Raw genomic sequence first — 19,482 nt, forward strand, 5'->3', positions numbered from 1 at the left:
TCTTCAGACTGAGGGATTAAAGAAATTACAGAGTATAATAGTCTAATGAATTGTGCTCTTTTGAAGTTACTTCACTGTGCAAACTTCAGTAAAACAAGTTGTCTAATTTCAGGTGTTGCTATCTACACTGGCATGGAAACTAAGATGGCATTGAATTACCAATCAAAATCACAGAAGCGCTCTGCTGTAGAGAAGTAAAATTTCTAATACTTATTTTGGGGTTTGAAAGCTGCATGTTTGAATGGTGCAAATCAGATTTTTTTTCCCTTCTGAAAGTGTATGTTTTATTGATTTAAATGAAAAGAGATATAGGGACTTAAATTTTGCTTTTTAAAAATAATTTTTACTTATAATGCAATATATATAATACCATATAAATGAGGTTCTCAATACTGAATTATACTTGTTAGATATTTGAAAAATATGCATTTTGATTTAATGCTTAGCTCTTTCTTATAGAACCACAAAACACCATACATTACTTTTCTTTAAATTTTTAGAGTACATTTACTGGCAGTTTTCCAAGGTTATTTTTTTTTATCCTAGCATTAATGCTTTTTATTGCAATTAAGTCTTGAATTCAGTAAAAGTAACTTTTTTAATACACTTCACTTTGGATCAGCTGCAGTAACAGTGCTTGTCTGTGGCATGTTTTCTATGGTTTAGCTAAAGTGAACAAGTTCCATTACAGACATATATGATGGAAAAGTAAGGCAATGCTATCCCTAAGAAGTGAACTGACATTGGTTGCTTACTATTTTTAAAATAGAGACTATTTTCTATTCCTACTCTGCTATCTGAAATCATCAGCTCTAAGTAAGATGTCCAGCCTTGTGAAAAACAAGATATCATTGATTGAGGCAAGATGTACTGACCAGCTGACACTCTTTCACTTACACAGTGACCGAGCAATGATGATGTGTCCCTCTCTATTGTTATTGATGTGTTTTAGTTCATGCCCATCATTAATGAAAATATAATCTTAAATGCAAAATGTTCTTGCTCTTTTTTTAGATCTGTCTGGAGTTAAAACATTACAGCTACATAGCAAAAAGGGGTTTTTTTGGTTTTATATTTCTATAAAAGTACTTACGGGAGTGACCTTACAATTATTCAGCGAAGTGGCATGAAAAGGTCTGCAGATACAAGCCCAGTTACTGTGTTATGATTCTATCTATGCTTTTGCTTTCACTAATATACTAGTTTTGTTAATTTGTCACACACATTTTGGAAACAATTATAAAAATAGAAATTAAAAAGAAAGTAATGTCAATAATGTTTTTCCTTATTGGAAAAGCAGTTTGGAAGAGTTATTTAACATCTTAGCACTGTTAGACTTGCAGCAAATATTAGACTGATGAACAAGTATAACATTTTCTAATAAACTCTGTAGTTTATATGCTAATGGTATTCTTATTTTGCCTTTTTTTTTTTAGATCAATGAATGTATTTCTTGTTGTATACCTCTGTATTCTCGTCAGTAAAGCACTAATAAATACTGTTCTGAAGTATGCCTGGCAGAGTGAACCATTTCGTGATGAGCCATGGTATAATCAGAAAACAGAGCCTGAAAAGAAAAGAAATGTGGTATGGAAATAAATTATGATACCAAGAAAGTTTCCCTAAACCCTTAATTTATAGAGATTCTACTGAAATGTATATACAGCCTGCTTACCACTCATGCTTTTTTGTTTACAGTGGTGCTGGTGTATTTGTTTACATGTTTATATGTTAAATTTTTGCCCTTAAACTGTATGTGTGAATTTACCTGATGAGAATGTCTGGTTTAGATAAATTACTAAAGAATTTACCTCTTGCAGAGAAATATAAGGGCTGGAAGGAATCCCACAGCTATTGGCAGTCCTGTAAGAGACGTGTTCAAAATAATCCACTCTAAGAATCTCCATAAAAATGCCCCTCAAAAGCTTAATTTCATATTTCTGTTCTGAGCACTCACAGTATTGGAGAGCATTAGTCACCAGTGCCAGATGTTCTTACAGGAACAAGGACATTGTCCTGAATGGATACCCAGAGGATCCAGAGCAGTGAACTGAACCCTGCCCTACAGAAAGCACAATATTTATTTCACTAAATCCTCCCAATCAGGCTAGGGGAAAATTTGCTTCCTTACCCTAAATCACGAGGAGCACATGCTAGGCAAGCATTCTAGAGTTTTAATTATCACCAGTAGCACTCTCAACCTGCTCAGCAGGTTGGCTGTAGCTCCAGGAAGTCTCCACCACTGAAAAATTGAGCTAGATTATGTGCATATGTTCTGCTTGTGTTGAGAGAGGGAAAGGAAACCCTTTATTTATAAACTTGTGCCTGAAAGTTATGTAATTTAGTAATCCTTGATGGAGTTGCTGTGTAACTATGCTATTTTTTCTGGTAATTTTTGAATGTACCTGTTGATGTTTCCCTTGTTCCCCAAAAAGTCTTCACCATGCTCATTAGTTGCTCTAGAACTTTACAATAATGCTATGTAACAGTATTCTATACTTGTATATCTGTAAAGAAAAATGCAAATTTAAGACAAAAAGCTCTATTGCATGCCAGTTGTGATGTTCTAAATCGTGAAGGTTTACATCCTGTGCTGAACTGTGAGCTATGAAAGGCGTTGCTTGCTGTTCCAAAGTTATTTGAAAAAAACAGTTCGTAAATACATGCAATGATCTTGCAGTCTTTAATGGTATGTGAAAAGTCGGTATTTTTATCTTGTTTCTTTGGCAGTTTCTTCAAGCTTTTACAGACTTCCTTGCATTCATGGTTCTTTTCAACTACATTATTCCTGTATCCATGTATGTCACTGTGGAAATGCAGAAATTTCTTGGTTCTTATTTCATTGCATGGGATGAGGAAATGTTTGATGAGGATACAGGTGAAGGACCACTGGTGAACACTTCTGACCTCAATGAAGAGTTGGGACAGGTAAATTTCATGGAATGATAATTTTTTTTTCAACTGTTTCTACTGTAGGTTTTATTTTAAAATTGGTTCTTCAAGGTTTTTTGGTTTTGTTTTATTTTGGGGAGATTTTTTTTGCAGCTACATGTGCATTTTCTTTAGTGCTGATTAATTTTAAAAATAAAACCTGAGATATTTTTATTTTCAGAATCAAAAATTCTGATTTCTCACCCAGTCAGTGGAGTTCAATTAGTATTACTATAATCTTAAGGGATAAACACTTCCTCTCCATTGATTATAGAGGGAAATTATATAAGCATCTAGCTTCCTTAGATTAAAAGTTTGATGGAAAAAACTCCTTTTTGTCAGACTAGACTGGCACTGCATTTCCAGTGCCACAAGTCTCAAGTTTCATCCATTAAAACAATCAATTGTCAGTCTCATTTTTGAAAAGAAATTCTGTTCTGTGTTAAGAAAATCATCACGCTGAGACAGATAAATTTTGTTTGAGAAAATATTTAAGATCTCAGTTAAAAATGTTTTCATAGATTTTTCAAATAAATAAATAAGATGCTGTACTTCTTTCTTCTTTTTAGTCAAACAGGTAGTAAAGCTTTTAAGGATACATATCTATTTGGATTAAGGGTGATACCAGGCATTTCATTATTATGGCAGACAGTTGACATTGTCTCCAATGAGATCCTCAAAGAGGATTGGCTGAATTATGGCCTGGATGAGCAGACAGTGAGGTGGATTGAAAAGGGGGTGAACAGCCAGGAACAGAGGGTGGAAGTCAACAGTGCACAGTGGGAGGCCTGTATCTAGCAGTGTACACTCAGGGTCAGTACTGCTCCCATCCTGATCATTGATGATTTGGATGACTGGGGGCCATCCAGCTGAAAAGCAGTTTTGCAGGAGAGGACCTACGAGTCCTGATGGAAACGAAGTTCAGCATGAGCCAGCAGTGTGTCCTTATGGCAAAGAGGGCCAGTGGTATCATGGGCTGCATTAGGCAAAGTATTGCCAACAGGGTTGAGACAGGTGATGCTGCCCCTCTCCAGGCCTCACCTGGAATTGCTATGTCCTGTTGTGGGCTCCTCAGTTACAGACATGGGCATACTGGAGGGAGCCTAGTGAAGGGCCACGAGGACAGCCAGGGAGCTGGACTTTACATGGCTCATGCAATTCAGGCAGAGGGAGCTGGGAATGTCCAGCCTGGAGTAAAGAAGGTTCAGGGAAGATCTTACCAGTGTATACAAATACCTGAATGGGAGGGTTCTTAAAAGAATAGAGCCAGGATTTTCTCAGTGATGCCCAGTGACAGGACCAGAGGCAGTGGGCACAACCTGATGAAACTGGAGGGTCTGTCTGAACATAAGGAAACACTCTGACAAAGCAACACACTGAATGACTTAAAGACCGTTGATTGATAGCATTTTGTAACTTTCATGTTGAAACTGAATGTAGGGGCTGAGATTAAAGAAATCCGTATAAATCCTATCCAGTCTGAAAAAAGTTTAATTGTGGGTGCTTTGTCCACAGATAAAAAGCCACCAGAAAATTTGATGTTTGCCTTTTCATAATAGCAAATACTATAAAAATCAATCTTAGTGGAAAGTGTGCATAATTAATGATGTTTTTGAAGACTGAGCAAAAGTTTATTTGATTTTTAGTTTGTTCAATGCACTGCATAAGTGGGGAAGTTTGATAAATAATCTGATGAATTTTAAATAATAGCCATATTTTCAGTGCTTAGTTCCTTACCTTACTTCATTCTCTTAGTTTATTAAATATGACATGCAGTATGTATACAATACCTACATCCAAGATCTAAAATTGAACCAATCTAGTTCTTGTAGTTGATAGTTCTGATTTTGGTTTTATTTTTAATGTTGTTAGACTTAAGCACTGGGGCTCATTGTAAAAGATAAAGTTAATGAAAAATTCAATATTGAGACAAAATTAGTGTTTCCACGGCAATTACAGTGCCCATGTGTATAACTGTATGTGTCTACAGTCCTCAGTAAACTAAAGCAATTGTAGTGGGGAATTCTTATACTACCCTAAAGACTGTTCTGACAGTAACTGATCCAAATTCAGGCATGTGCATTAAATAATAATCCCTGGGAAATGAAATTTGTATGTATTTTGTTTCTATAAATACCTGTCTTGCAGCAAGAAAGACATTAAAAACTAAAAAGGACCTTGAGAGAAGAGTGGAAGTAGGTTAAACACGTCATTTACATGTGTTTTGAAGCAGAAGACAGCATTGTTTAATACTCTTGTAGGATAAAATCTTTCAGGGCCTATATTTCTATGAAGATAGCTGCCAAAAGAAATTGTCATCTTCCTTTTCTGAAAGAGCATAAGGATTTTCAAAGGAAGGTGTAACCCAGTATTAAACTCAGTTTTGTTCAGAGACATTGGAAAATCTCTGTTGACATTCCTACTGGGGTTTTTTTTGTGCTCATTTGCAGATTGAGTATGTCTTCACAGATAAAACAGGAACATTAACTGAGAACAATATGGAATTCGTAGAATGTTGCATTGAGGGGCATGTTTATGTACCACATGTTATCTGCAATGGACAAATCCTCCATGATTGCACAGGCATTGATATGATTGATTCATCTCCAGGGAGTAGTGGAAAGGTATGATAACTCTGCTCTTGCTTTTTTACAATGAAACATGAAAATTTAACTGTACTGATGAAGGGAATATTAGAAATTCAACATTCTTGAATTTTACTAATCAAAGTAGATAATTGCATAGACATTTTAATTTCCTAGTTAAGAGTAAGATTTAAAGGCTTAATGGGAAGTTCCTCATTTTAATGCAGTTGTAAAGCTGACTTAAAACACAAATATAGAACTTTCTCTAGTTATAGCTACAGACACAGATAACTGGTTTCTATTTAACCTTAGCTACAACAGGGAAAGCAAGAAAAGGACAAGAAAATCCTTAAAAGGGAAAATGGGGCCTTAGTGCAAGCACTTACTTAGTCATCACTGAGTGAATATGCAGCCAGAGAACGGTTTATGATCAAATTAAATTACTTAAAAATGTGACTTAATTTAGCTACATCTGAAGTATACTATCTACAGCATGCATGTATTATGACTATTTGCTGGGTAAAGCAAAATTATTTGAAAGTTCAGGAGTCTTCACTTGTTAACACATGAACAGGGTGCATATGGGTAGGATAATCACAGCCAAAGTACAAAGTATTTTTTATTACCTCAGTTAAGTATCATATAATTCACACTCACTTTATATCATGCCCTTCACTGTGACAAAATGAGGTCTCTTAAAATACGTTGGTGTAATTCAGCAGCCTTGTGTCTCTCACCCATGGCCCTCAGAATGTGTTCGCAAGGTATGTTGAGTTTTTATCTTGGAATCACAATAGCACAGACAGTTTGTATTGAAGAGCACAGAAGAATAGGTTTCAGACACAAAGATGTAACACATTCATTTCTGTTTCATGAAATAGAAATATCTTTCTGGTGCCAGGAACTGTCATTACCAAACCATCTGAAATTTTATAGGAAGTGGTTGGCTGGAGCAGCCCAAGTATGTGCACTTCAGTAATTTATTTAGTTCTGAGGGGTGTTTCAAGCTGCTCAAGAGATGTAAGTCTGTAAGGTCTGCTAAGATGTGTGCTCCAGGTGCTACATCCTTCTGTGTGAACTCAGGACTTCTGAATGATACCTTGACTAGTATTTAATTCATACAAGTTGTTAAAGTTTAAGCAAAAGTAAAGAAAAAACACCTTTAGCCACATCTAGGCATTCAGAGGAGGTAGAATATGCACTCTGGGGGTTTTTTGCATCATTAGCTTGACCTGTATGCAATTCTAAGGGTACAAACAGCTGTGACACAATTGTGTGGTTACCACAGGGAAAGACCTGGCTCCCCCTCATGGAGCCTGCCTTTGTCTGATTAATGATCAGCGATATCAGTCACCTCCCAAAAGAAGAGTTTTTAAGTGATAACATGTAATGACAGCTGTCCTTTGTGTTTTTCAGGAGAGAGAGGAATTATTTTTCCGAGCTCTTTGTCTTTGCCACACTGTTCAAGTAAAGGATGATGACAGTGTAGATGGTTTGAAGAAAAACCAGATGTCAAAAAGATCTTGTATATATATATCATCATCACCTGATGAAGTTGCTTTAGTTGAAGGAATACAGAGGTATGTGTGTACGTAGGTATTATATTCTTCTAAACTACAGATCTAATCACTGAGCTCAAAATTGTTTTGAGAACAAAAATTGTAATAAAAACCACCAAGTTATCTATAACTGATTGCTTTCTTAAGATGAATTCATGAATATTCAAACCCTAAAATCAACTAAAACCAGTTTGGGATGTTGGTTTGTTGTGGGCTCAGTCGTAAGTCATTATGACACACTTAAACCAGGTAATATATATTTGGTGCATTCATTCTCTTGTTCTGTGTTTTATTTTACAGACTTGGTTACACCTATCTACGGCTGAAAGACAATTATATGGAGATCTTAAATCGGGAAAATAACATAGAAAAGTGAGTGATTAAAAATATAACAAAATAGACTGACAAGTTCTTATTATTGTGTTTAATAAACCATTGTTTCCTTACACGTGAATTTTTAAGTCAGGAAAGCCAGGAACCTTGTGTTTTAGTAGAAAATAAAGAAAATTTAGTAATTTTAACTGCTTTCACTTCTTTTTATATATGCAATATAAAATACTGATATGACAGTGAAGGTGTGATGTGGGATTCATGACCTAATTTATTAGTGCCTGATGGTTTTATATATGGTGAATAATATATTCTTAGTAGAAAATGCTGTGTACCCAATTTGTTGTTCACAAATAATCCATGGAATTTACAGGAGGGTAATATCTGTAGAATAAATTTTGTGGACCATAGTATGAGCCAAATTTTCAATAACATTTAAATAGTACAGCTGTTCCGTGGTATACATATACCCTTAACGATTCACCTTACACTTCTCTAGATGTTTGCTGGTTAAGTCTGTTTTGTATCTGGATCTTCCTGCTTGGGTACTCTCCTAACTACACAGGGACTCTTGGACACAAATATAGGAACCCTGCTGTTATTTTACCCCCTTTTAGGATAATATGGAGAATTTTGCCCAAAGGCTACTTCTGACTTTTTTGGCTCAGCTCATAAGAACTGGAGTCAGTACCATTTGGTGACTCAGAAGAAAGCACTGTAATAATTGAGAGTTTTCTCCCAAATGCATCACAATTTGTAGACATAGGCCTGATGTAGCTTTGCACAGGTCTGAGTTCTAGGGCATTAAAAGGACTTAGAACTGAAGGATGTAATTAAACAAGCAGATCTGGACAGAGACAAATCCTGAAAAAGTTGGGATTAATGATTAGATTGCTTATGTTTGTGCTGGAAAAAGAGAAGCTCTCTTAAATTAATGGAAATAGGTAAGAGGGTAAATGATAGAAGTGTACAAACTGCTGAAAACAAAACAGTGCGACAGGAGCTTGTGTTCATTTTCCCTCTTAGAAAGGAAAGGAACATGTGATAAAATCAAACCATAGAAATAATGGCAAGTATAAAACCAATAAATAGAAGTAGGTGGGTTTTTTTCACTTGAATAAATTACCAACATTTGAGCAAGATTATGAAATTAAGTCAGCACTTCTGGGAGATTAAGAATAGTAAAAATTAAAAAAAAATATAAAATAAAGACTTGCGTGTAAGCATGCATTTCAAGTTCTAAGGCTATGTCTCTGTATTATACATAGAAACTCACTTTATAATCAGTATGGTGCTCTGCTGCAAGGTTTCTAGTCTTCTACTTAAATAAATTAGATTGACTATACATCTGAACATACTTAGACATCACAAGTTCTAGTTTAAGCAATTAGGAGCTAAGAGCTTTCTTTATTTATTATTTGCAACCGTCTGTTTCATTCTGTACTAGTTCCATATTCCATAGTACTCAACATAATCTTCCATGTTAGAAGTAATGCTTAATTTATATGCTTGATCTGTTTCAGGTTTGAATTATTAGAGGTTTTCAGTTTTGATTCTGTGAGACGGCGAATGAGTGTAATTGTTAAGTCTTCAACAGGTAGGGCTGTCACTTTCTGTTAGATTTTTTTGTTTCACTTGAATTTGTTTCAGATTTATCAGAGTTAAGCATTAAACACAGTCTGTGTGCCTTTCTTTATAAAATAAGGGACCAGGTACTAGCATGAGTAAAAATGTTATTAAAAAGTTAGAAGAAAACATTTTGAAGGCTTATTAATTTGGATGTTTTTTGAAGAAAGTATATTTGGTCATTTTGAATTCCGTATTTTGTCTCTTTTAGGTGATATATTTCTGTTTTGTAAGGGAGCAGATTCCTCCATATTTCCTAGGGTTAAAGAAGGTAAAATTGAGCAAGTACGATCCCGAGTAGAACGCAATGCAGTGGTAAGATTCTGTTTTATTCATCTGTTCACGTGATATCAGTGTCAAAAAGAAATTTAATGTTCTGATCGCCTGCTTTATCTGCTAACAGATTTCTCTTTACGGGCACCAAGGTTATTCTATGCCAAGGTTCACTCAGGCTTTGTGGGTAGCAGTCTGTGCAACTCCCTTATTTACATCTGTCCTCCATCTCATCTTCTAAATGTCAGTTGTGGTGCAATATGAATGCATTAGTTATACACAGCTGTATGTTAAACCAGAGGTCATCAGTTAGCTTGTTAGTATGGCATTTTCACAATTGTGGTTTAAATTAATTTTTAAACAGAAGAAAAGTGAAAAACTGTAAATCTCCATAAAAACTGTTGCTAGTTTCAGTCTCCAGCCTTAGCACCTGTGATTTCCTGCCTTTGATTGCTTTACAAGCTCTGGGGAGACAGTGCAGTGATCATGTGTATCTTATATTTTTGCATGCTAAAAATCAGCTATGAACTGGCTGATCACCTTTAAATGTAATTCGGAACTTGGTTTTACCCTGAAGTAGTATTTGAATTTTGTTGTGTCCAAAAATACGCAGAACTCATCACAATGCAGGACAATTGCCAGTCTTACATAGCATATAATTTTCTGTCATTCAGTACTGAAACTGAAAACAAAGTATTATTCCAGATATGTGGGAAAAAGCGCCTACAGTGTCACCTGCTTTTGTCAATATCAAGGGAGACAGGGAGGTATTTTAATAATTCTCATTCTTGGCTTGGTAATAAGTAACTATACAAAGACCTGCTGGATGGATGGAAGCTGAAGTGCCAGTTAAATGGTGTTGTGAGAACTCAGGTGACTGAGTGGCAAATGACTCAGGTGGCAAAACTTTGCTGTAGCTTTTCCCCACCTTATACAATCTAGACACTCCCTTTCTTATTCATCACACAGCCCAGAAGTTTGATACAGTCTGAAACACTCACAGCTAAATTCTAGTTTTCACTTGACTGAAATGGTACAGTTGGATTTTCACTTTCAGTTGTGGTGTTTGGTCCCTGCCCGTGGATGTGCTGCAAAACAGCATCACAATCTGTGTTCTTCTTGTATATAAAGTATACCTATATATAGTAGCTGCAGAGCTACTATTTATATTACTATTATTTATTCTGACTCACTGCCTAATTATACACATAAGGAAGGAAGCCTTTACCTTGACTTCGCCTTCTCTTGTGATCTCATATATCCAGTTGGATCACTGAGCTGTTTATCTTCTGGGAGATTGAGGTTGGTCCATCAGGTTGTAACTGCTTCTAGAGCAGAGCAGAATTAAGCTGAACCATATCCTAGTCTATACTATACTCTACCAGTCTGTACTTGGTCACTTCATGAAGTTCCTTTTTCAAATCCTCCAGCATAAACACCAGCAAGAAGTCTAAGAAGAGTTTTGAAAAATTAATTTTGTTTCTTTTGATTGCCTTCTTTAGGAGGGACTGCGAACATTGTGTGTTGCATATAAAAAGCTCACAGCAGAAGAATATAGCAAGGTACAGAAGCTGCTTCAGAGTGCAAAGTTGGCCCTTCAGGACCGGGAAAAGAAATTGGCAGAAGTGTATGAGAAGATAGAAAGAGATTTTATATTACTTGGTGCTACAGCTGTTGAAGATCGGTTAGTTAGTACATTTCTTGATTTCTTATGTTCGGTGATGGTGACAAAGTAATTGAATTCTTTTTCTGCATTAGAGATTTATTTGGGAAACCCGTTATTTGAATCAATTCCACACCATTAGCTTAATAAAGTTATACATGATAACTTCATAACCTAGAAAGCAAGTAATGATAGCTAAGTGTACAAAAATCAGTGAATTTGAACCACTGACATGCATATAATGATTTATTGATCAAGTTATAGGCAAAAGTTTTGGAGGAAAGGACTTCAAAATGGGTATTGAGGAAATGAAGGAAGAGTCTTTAGGTCTTAAAAAGATTCAAAAGTGTATACTAGTCACATAAACATTTTTGGAGTCATACTTTATGGAAAATTCTTAGATCTGTTAACTTCTATTGACATTTTTTCTTTGTTTATGAAAATCTTTCAGTAAAGACCTTTCTCATTTCTAAGCAATCCATCAATGTATGTTGTCAATTGACTTTACAGACTACAAGAAAAAGCTGCTGACACTATTGAAGCACTCCAGAAAGCAGGAATTAAAGTTTGGGTACTGACAGGAGACAAAATGGAAACTGCTGCAGCTACTTGTTATGCTTGCAAACTCTTCCGAAGAAATACACAAATACTTGAGCTAACCACGAAGAAAATTGAGGAGCAGAGTTTACACGATGTGCTTTTTGACCTAAACAAAACTGTCATAAGACAAAATGGCAGCTTAACCAGGGATACCTTCTCAGGGTAAGGAAAAAATTGGGTTTTCAGGCCAGAAATAGTCTTCTGGGCATTTTGCAAACAATGATGATATGAACAGCAGTATGTTTCAGTTTCTATTGCTAATATGTGAATTATTGTATGGTGATTAAGCATAAGCTTGTTTAGATAAATTTAGGTTTTCAGTCATGTTCTTTATCTCATTTCTGGTACTGCTTTGATTTTTAAAAGAAAAATCACAACTGATACTGTAATAATTTTTCCACCATAAAACTGTTAGCAAGAAATTAACAAGCATTTGTGATACTATTTTGGCAGAGATTTTCTATAACTCAGCCTTACAGCTTAAATCTCTGGGCCAGATAATTTTTCTTAGCTCTCCTTATGCTTTATACCCCATTAGTCTAATCAATAACATTTGTATATTCAGTTAAATAATTTTTCTCCATGTTATCTGTACCATTTTGTTTAAATCCCACAGGTTTTGCAAAGTGTGATCAAACGTGTATTTAACTTTTTGTGGAATACCAATTTCCTACATGTTACAACTCTTTGGATTGGGTTGTTTGTTTTTTTTTTTCTTTTATCTCCAGAGCTGGGGAATAGCACTAAGATACAAAATAGCAGGACTATGCCTGTATGTTCAAATTCAGGCTAAAAGTATTTCACTCTAATACACCAAACATTCAGTACATTGCTTGAACTTCTTAATGGTACCTTTTCATTTGATATCATTTTACACCAATGGCATTGCCCTATTTGTGCCAATGGTAGCAAAGTGGTGAAAATATCTGGGCACTGTTATTAAATGTAGTTTACAGAATTTTATCTTAGTTGCCAAAAATAGCCTGTGTCCTAGTAAAAAAGATGGAGATGCCTAAAATATATATTAATAAATATGGTGTTTTTCTCACAAACATTGGTCTTGGAGAAACCATGTTTGTTGAAACCCCTTGCACAGTAGTGTATGACCTTGGAACACTGAAAAGAGAGTAAAAATAAACTTCAGTGTACATTTATACAACATTCACTGTTGACCTGGAGCCTGAGGCTGCTGTGTAATGCAGGCAGATGCAAGGGTGCTCTGAAATAACTTGTTTGGATGCCACAGAAAATGGTTCTTGTAGTCCAAACCATCTTATCTTTCCCCGTTGTTCAGTTTATGATAAAGTAGTGAATAAATTACTTCCTGTGACTTTCTGTGGTTACACTTCTAGTAATGCTCAAAATACTACAGGCATACTGCTAATAGATTTTATGGATGAGAATATATTGTAATATTATAGGAAACATAAATTATTATTTTATTTTAGTATTATAAATAAAAGTAAACCTGTATTTGACTTAGCCACTACTCTAAAGGCAAAGTATCCCTACTCCAGATGTAGACTGTGGCCTTATCCATGTGGGCCAACTGGTTTCTTTTACGCATTTCCTTCAAGATACAATTTACTTTTGTAAATGTAGACATTTGGAAAAAAAAAATCTCCTCATCAGAGTACCAAAGGTCTTTCCTTTTAACTTATTTTTCCTGAGTGTTATGGAATGTGCCACAAAAATTTCTTTATTCCTGCATCTTGGTTTACCTCATGGCAGTTCTTGGAATCTTTTCAAACCAAACTGAAAAGTCATTAATTATACACTCAGACACACTGGTGAAGTCACTGAGGTATCAGATTTATGTATCCAAACTGGTGAAGCACTGAATATTTTCAACACAATCCAGAATTTTAAAATATTATAAATATCAGTCTTATACAAGGAATTCCTTTAGAAGTGTATTAACTTTGTGGTATTCTATACTCATTATTTTTTTGTTAGTTAATTTTCACTTAATTCTTTTTGCCAGATTTTAAATGAGTCTGAGAATTTTACAGTGACACTTAGTTTATATTTTATCCCCGAACAGACTTTCGACTGATACGCAAGATTATGGTTTAATTATTGATGGAGCAGCATTATCATTAATAATGAAACCAAGACAAGATGGGAGCTCTGGTAACTACAGAGAGATTTTTCTTAATATTTGCAGAAACTGTAGTGCAGTGTTATGCTGTCGAATGGCACCTCTGCAAAAAGCACAGGTTTGTATTTAATTTCATAATTGCTTGTTAGCTGTGCACATATGTCAATATTAAAGGTTAATACTCTATGACTTACTATGGTAACTTGAGATGCTACCATTCATTTTTCTATCTTCTAAAATGGAAAAAGTAAAAAAAAAAAGAGAGGGGAGAATTTCTGCTGGTAAGCAGTTTAGATTATGGTATGCTAAAATAGCATCTGGCTATGCACTTGAATTTGATTTAGGTACATACTGTTCAAATTTTATGATTGGTATATGCTAATATGAACCTATTTAATAAATGAACTAACTGCTCTCTTTTTATCCTAAGAAGCTTTGTACTCTTTTGACACTACAAGAACCTATGTTACTTATTACTGCAGAAGGATATATTTTCTCTGTTTTTAACATAAGTGGAAAGCCAAGAAGAATGCAGGCAAAAAATGTGTGTATTATCATGCATTTGAGTATACATACACTGTTAAATTTGTCATTTGTATCAAGTGAAAACATATCCTTCCATTACTGAAACCTCTCAAGATAGCTGAAGAACTTTTAAAGAAAAGAAGTACTGGAATACACATTTCTTTTTTCTTTCAGTTTGTCATGTCATTTTCTCAGTGTGCAGGTACAGCAAATGTAACCGTTATTCACATTAACAAATGTATATAGCCAGCACTGTAACTGTCTGGAAGTTTGTGGAAGTTTTAGTTGCAGCTGACTCGGTGCCAAATTTACAAAGGTGATAATTTGTAATGGAGAGATTTGAAGAAAATTTTTGGACAGTTTATACGTCAATAGTTTTTATATGCATACAGAGTCCAATATATTTTCTTAAATGTAGGAAAAAAGTTCAACACAGATGAGAAAGCAGAAGTTTTTTGTCTTTCATTTCAGGATTTCTTTGAAATTATGCACTCTGTCTTTGGAACACTCTTAATTTATTGATGCACTGACACAGCATTAAGCAATCTCAATAACATCTTCCATTATTTGGCTTTTCCTTCTCTCATCAAAGTACCATCTCTCTCAAAGTACCTTGGAAGTATTTAAAAAGTGTTTGGAACAAATACTTCATAACATGAAGAAACTGTGATATTCATGCATAGCTGTTGCATTGAGTAATGCTAGTTTTGTGTTCTTCAGAGAATTTCTTAAAAAACTGTCTTGGTAATTTTTATTTCATGTTTCACTTATGCAAAATAAGCAAACCATTACAGAGGGGTGTTTCTAACACTTTTTTTTTTCCAGATTGTAAAGTTGATTAAGTTATCAAAAGAACATCCAATCACATTAGCAATTGGTGATGGAGCAAATGATGTCAGTATGATTCTAGAGGCACATGTTGGTATAGGTAAGCCTGCTCCTTAGTATATTATTTCAAGTGAAATGATAAAAATCTTCCATTTTTTAAAAACAGGTACAAGGAATCAGGTTATATGTGTTATAGACAACTTTTAGTTCATTTATCCTAGGACTTGTATGAGATACAGTTGGGATCTCCCATTAGATCACTACAGTAGCATTATTATATAATTTTGCAGTTAATGATATCTTTTTAGTATTTTTTTAGTTATTAAATAGCTTCACCTCTTTTTTGTTTTTTAAAGGAATCATTGGCAAAGAAGGTCGTCAAGCAGCAAGAAACAGTGACTATGCAATACCTAAATTTAAACATTTGAAAAAAATGTTACTTGTTCATGGGCATTTTTATTACATTAGGATATCTGAACTTGTGCAATACTTCTTTTATAAGGTAGGAGAATGGTTACTCTAATTACATAAACCTCAAAAACTTAAATGGTAATATCTAACTATATACAGTTTTTGCAGCTTATGGTACAAACCAGCAACCATTACATAAAGAGATTTTCTTGAGAGCCATATGCAGTGCTGAAATGGGATTATTGTTTTTATTTTGAACATGAAGAGAAATAGCTTTTATATAGATAGATTCTGTAATAAATGTTACATTTGAAACCAAAGTTTTTATCTTATTTTTTTATATCCTACAAATTCTGTCTCAGACTAGTCTGCTTATTTCCAATACTTTCCAGGTTGTCTCTATAATAAAATTTTAATTCACACTGGAAATAGTATTTGAGAAGTTAGACATTACTGCAAATTAAGTTATGCTAAATTCATTAGGATAGTGTAGGTGGCAAAAGTTCATAGTGAGCGTCCCCCTATTTAGACAGTTTTGTTATTTCTAAACGTTAGCATCCAATTTGAGTTCTTTCAGTAAGCAATGGAAGATTCTAGAAAGGAACAGGATAATGCAGGGTTCTAGTATTTGACTATAGGTATAATTGGGAGAGGATGACATGTGGGGGTACAGCTAGAAACACCTTAGAGTTGCTTTGCTGGAAACCATGCTAATCGGAGTATCTATACTTGCTTGTTATCATGGTTGATCTTCTCCTGTGGATTGTCTCTTTTTTGCTTTGCTTTAACTGAACTGTATTCCTGGATCTCAAATTTCACTGCCCTTGAATTTTCAAAATGTAGCCTTGTAAGATTGTTTTGAAAATATTTTAAGTATTTTTTTCCTAACAGTATTACTGCAAGATGTGACTGTTAGGGTTTAATATATGTAGTTTTTTCTACTGTTTCTGCAGTGCTCACTATTGTTAGTGTTGTAAAACTATGATATACATATCTGTAGCATTGTATATAAATTAGTTCTTCCATTTTGCTTGACAACAGTCACTTTGTTTTTCAGAATGTCTGCTTCATTTTTCCTCAGTTTTTATATCAGTTCTTCTGTGGGTTTTCACAACAGGTTAGTTTATCTTTTTCTGTCAATGTCATGTTTTCTCTTTTGCTTTTTTTAACAAAAAAGAATCTTCCTGAGAATTTAGTGTTAATTTACACAAAGAACATCACTTTTGGTTCATGTGGGATTCAGTGGCAACTGCATTTAAGTTACAGAAGTCAGTTTTATGAATTATCATAAAAGCAATGTTAAAGTCAAGGAATACAGAAATACAGTATTTGGAAATGGCAGTGCAAAGAGAAGTGTTTTTGGGAAACATACAAGTCAGTTAGATTTAAGCCTACTGGACACAAATGGAGGAAGTCCTGAAAGATGAGTAATTGAATCAGTTGTTAATTTTTAGAATCTGGAATGAAAATGAGAGAATGAACTAGTCTTCTCTAGCATGAACAGGTATGAATTACAAATTTCAAATGAATAGCAGCATTCAATCAACTGGAAAGAAAATACAAAAATTGAAAAAGAGAGGAAAAGTGAGCTGTTGCTCACCAGGAAAGTGCCATCATTCAGGAGACAGTCTAGTATTTGCTTTCCTAAATTTTTGTTTATTTTCTCTTCTCCCTTCTTCTCATCTAATTTATGTAGAAAGGATCTATGTCTTCTTTCTTTTGAATGAGAGAGTAAAACCCAAAGGAATGAATCACTGAAGTTAGACAAAAAGGTTTTATATTTTCAGTATTAAATTGAGTGAGAATTGGATTTAATTGGGGGAAAATAGTACTATTGCTTTGAATTTGTTTAAAGAAAGCCTCAGGAGGACTTAAAATGATGAAACTGGTTTTTTTTTGTTTTGGTTTCTGTTTCAAACAACCAGTGAAAATTTTGTAGGTTTTTATAAAGCATTATTAGGATTTAGATATGAAAGCATGTGTTATGAAAATTTAGCTTAATTTTTCTCCTTTTAAGTGATAAACAATTTTGAATTAAAAAGGGGGTTTTGATAGCAATTTTTCCAGAATAAGTGATTACTAAATAGGTTTTGGAACATAAACAGCTCTTTTTGTGTGGTGATATGGTAGGATTGAGGGCACACTGATACATATATGAGAAAGTATCTCAGAGAGAAGAAGAATTAAAGACACATTGCAATGTTTCTTTGTGAAGCTTGTTGCAGTCACACACAGCTGAACAACCTCTGGAGTTCCGAATATCTCTAAGTTTTATAGACAGTGAGGTGATAAAAGGGGAGGGAGATATATGGATGTTCTGTCAGAGAAGAATTTCTGCCTCTACAGGAATGTGCTGTTCAGTTTGGGTACTTTGGAGTTGATATTACAGCTGAAACAATAGGAGGAGCCAGTATGTGGCTATGACTGGTTCATGAAATGGATTTTTTTAGCTGATCTTTTTCCTCCAGGTAAATGGGATACAAGTGGAGAGTTGTGCCCTATATCAGTTAGGGGTATTTGTTTAGGGATATTTGCCTATATCTGTTCAGAGGTATTTTCCTCCATTCTGAAGGAATATAACTTTGGTTTCCTGCAGAGGTTCACACATTCATTTTAAATCAAGTCTCATGCAGAGGATTTAATTTTAAATTAAAAGTAGTTGATTTAATTCTTTTCCATCTACAGACTTTGTATGATACTGCGTATCTAACACTGTACAATATCAGCTTCACCTCCCTTCCTATCCTCTTGTACAGTCTAATGGAACAACATGTCAGTCCAGACACACTCAAGAGAGAGCCTTCCCTGTACAGGTAAAATTAAAACACTGTACCCCAAAGTTTGACTGTTCAGTTGTGGGATCTGTGTCTGTTACAGTGGAAATCCTCAGGATTTCTGTACCACAAGGATACAGTAGAACATGAGATACACTGCAACAGAAGTGTTGAAGACCACGTGCATGGCCTACAAAGTACAATAGATAAACATGTATTTTTACATGCACATTTACAAACCACACCATGCATTTGCTACAAAGGGAGATAGAGTAAAATAAAAATTACTGTTTAACAAAATCAAATTAGGAGATTTATTTTAGTACTCTTTATGTCCTCCAACCATGGGGAGAAAACATGGGGAACAGAAGTATTTTAGAAAAAGAAAGCATGCTGGTTTTTTTCTATATACATGTTTTATTCTGAAAGAAAAGATGACTGAGTGTTAGTGTATCAGAGGATGTATTCTGTGTCATGTCCTGCATTGTCCTCTGCATATTGTTGACTCACTTCTGGGCATTGGAATTGACTTGTTTAGGTTCTTAACCACTTGGAATACAGTTCTTGCCAATTAACTGCATTTGGCCGTCTAAATTAGGAACAGCGCCCAGTTTAGATCCGTGTAGCTGCAAAGCCAGTACATTTGAGGGAGGGGTAACAGTAGATAATCAAAGGAAAAACAGTCTTTGAAAGAAGTGATATTAATCAATATAGTGATACGATTTTACCAGTGGAATTGAAGAGGAATCCAAGAGATTACTGTTGAGTTCCAACAGTAATGTTTTTATTTTCTCTTTGATGTTTTGAATGTTTTTAATTTTGAAATGGTAGTTCAGAAGCCTTTTTTTGGTTTATGAAAGTTAGCAGAGCTTATTTGTCAGAAACTTGTAGGTTTTGATACCTAATAGAGCCTATTGCTAAACTGTTCTGGGCAATAGTGATTGTTCTGGCCAGATGAGGTTATTGTTGGCCACATAAGGGTTTGCACTCTATATTGTTAATCTCTGGAAAGAAATTACTTTATATGGTCATCAGACAGTCTTTAAAGTTCATATGATGAAAGTACAGAGTAAATGTTTCTGTAACTCAGGGTTTTCATTTCACTGTGTCCTGATATGCTCTGATACGTTCTATACTATTTGCCAAGTTGATGCATACCCCCTCTGTGGGCAAGAACTGAAGTTGTAACATTTATAATTTTCTGTAGTAAGAAAATGCATGTTAGTGAAGAGTTCCTGACAAATCCCTGTATGTTTTTGTCGAAAAACATTCAAGA

At 34.7% G+C, this 19,482-nt stretch overlaps 1 protein-coding gene across 5 annotated transcripts in view; it reads left to right on the forward strand.

Moving 5' to 3' along the window:
* The window catches only part of ATP11A (ATPase phospholipid transporting 11A), a gene marked incomplete at its 3' end in the record, with an annotated part of 117,650 nt that overhangs the window by 78,722 nt on the left and 19,446 nt on the right, over positions 1-19,482 (forward strand). For all 5 annotated transcript variants that reach the window (XM_083854385.1, XM_083854386.1, XM_083854387.1 and 2 more), the window contains 15 exons: positions 113-194; positions 1,437-1,587; positions 2,731-2,928; positions 5,382-5,555; positions 6,933-7,096; positions 7,376-7,447; positions 8,929-9,002; positions 9,243-9,346; positions 10,807-10,988; positions 11,478-11,729; positions 13,612-13,786; positions 15,019-15,121; positions 15,378-15,523; positions 16,490-16,549; positions 18,118-18,245. In XM_083854385.1, coding sequence (XP_083710511.1) covers positions 113-194; positions 1,437-1,587; positions 2,731-2,928; positions 5,382-5,555; positions 6,933-7,096; positions 7,376-7,447; positions 8,929-9,002; positions 9,243-9,346; positions 10,807-10,988; positions 11,478-11,729; positions 13,612-13,786; positions 15,019-15,121; positions 15,378-15,523; positions 16,490-16,549; positions 18,118-18,245 — 2,065 coding nt within the window. The remainder of the gene's footprint in view (positions 1-112; positions 195-1,436; positions 1,588-2,730; positions 2,929-5,381; positions 5,556-6,932; positions 7,097-7,375; positions 7,448-8,928; positions 9,003-9,242; positions 9,347-10,806; positions 10,989-11,477; positions 11,730-13,611; positions 13,787-15,018; positions 15,122-15,377; positions 15,524-16,489; positions 16,550-18,117; positions 18,246-19,482) is intronic.

Source organism: Zosterops lateralis (assembly GCF_965231275.1).
Source record: "Zosterops lateralis genome assembly, chromosome: 2".
Lineage (NCBI taxonomy): Eukaryota > Metazoa > Chordata > Aves > Passeriformes > Zosteropidae > Zosterops > Zosterops lateralis.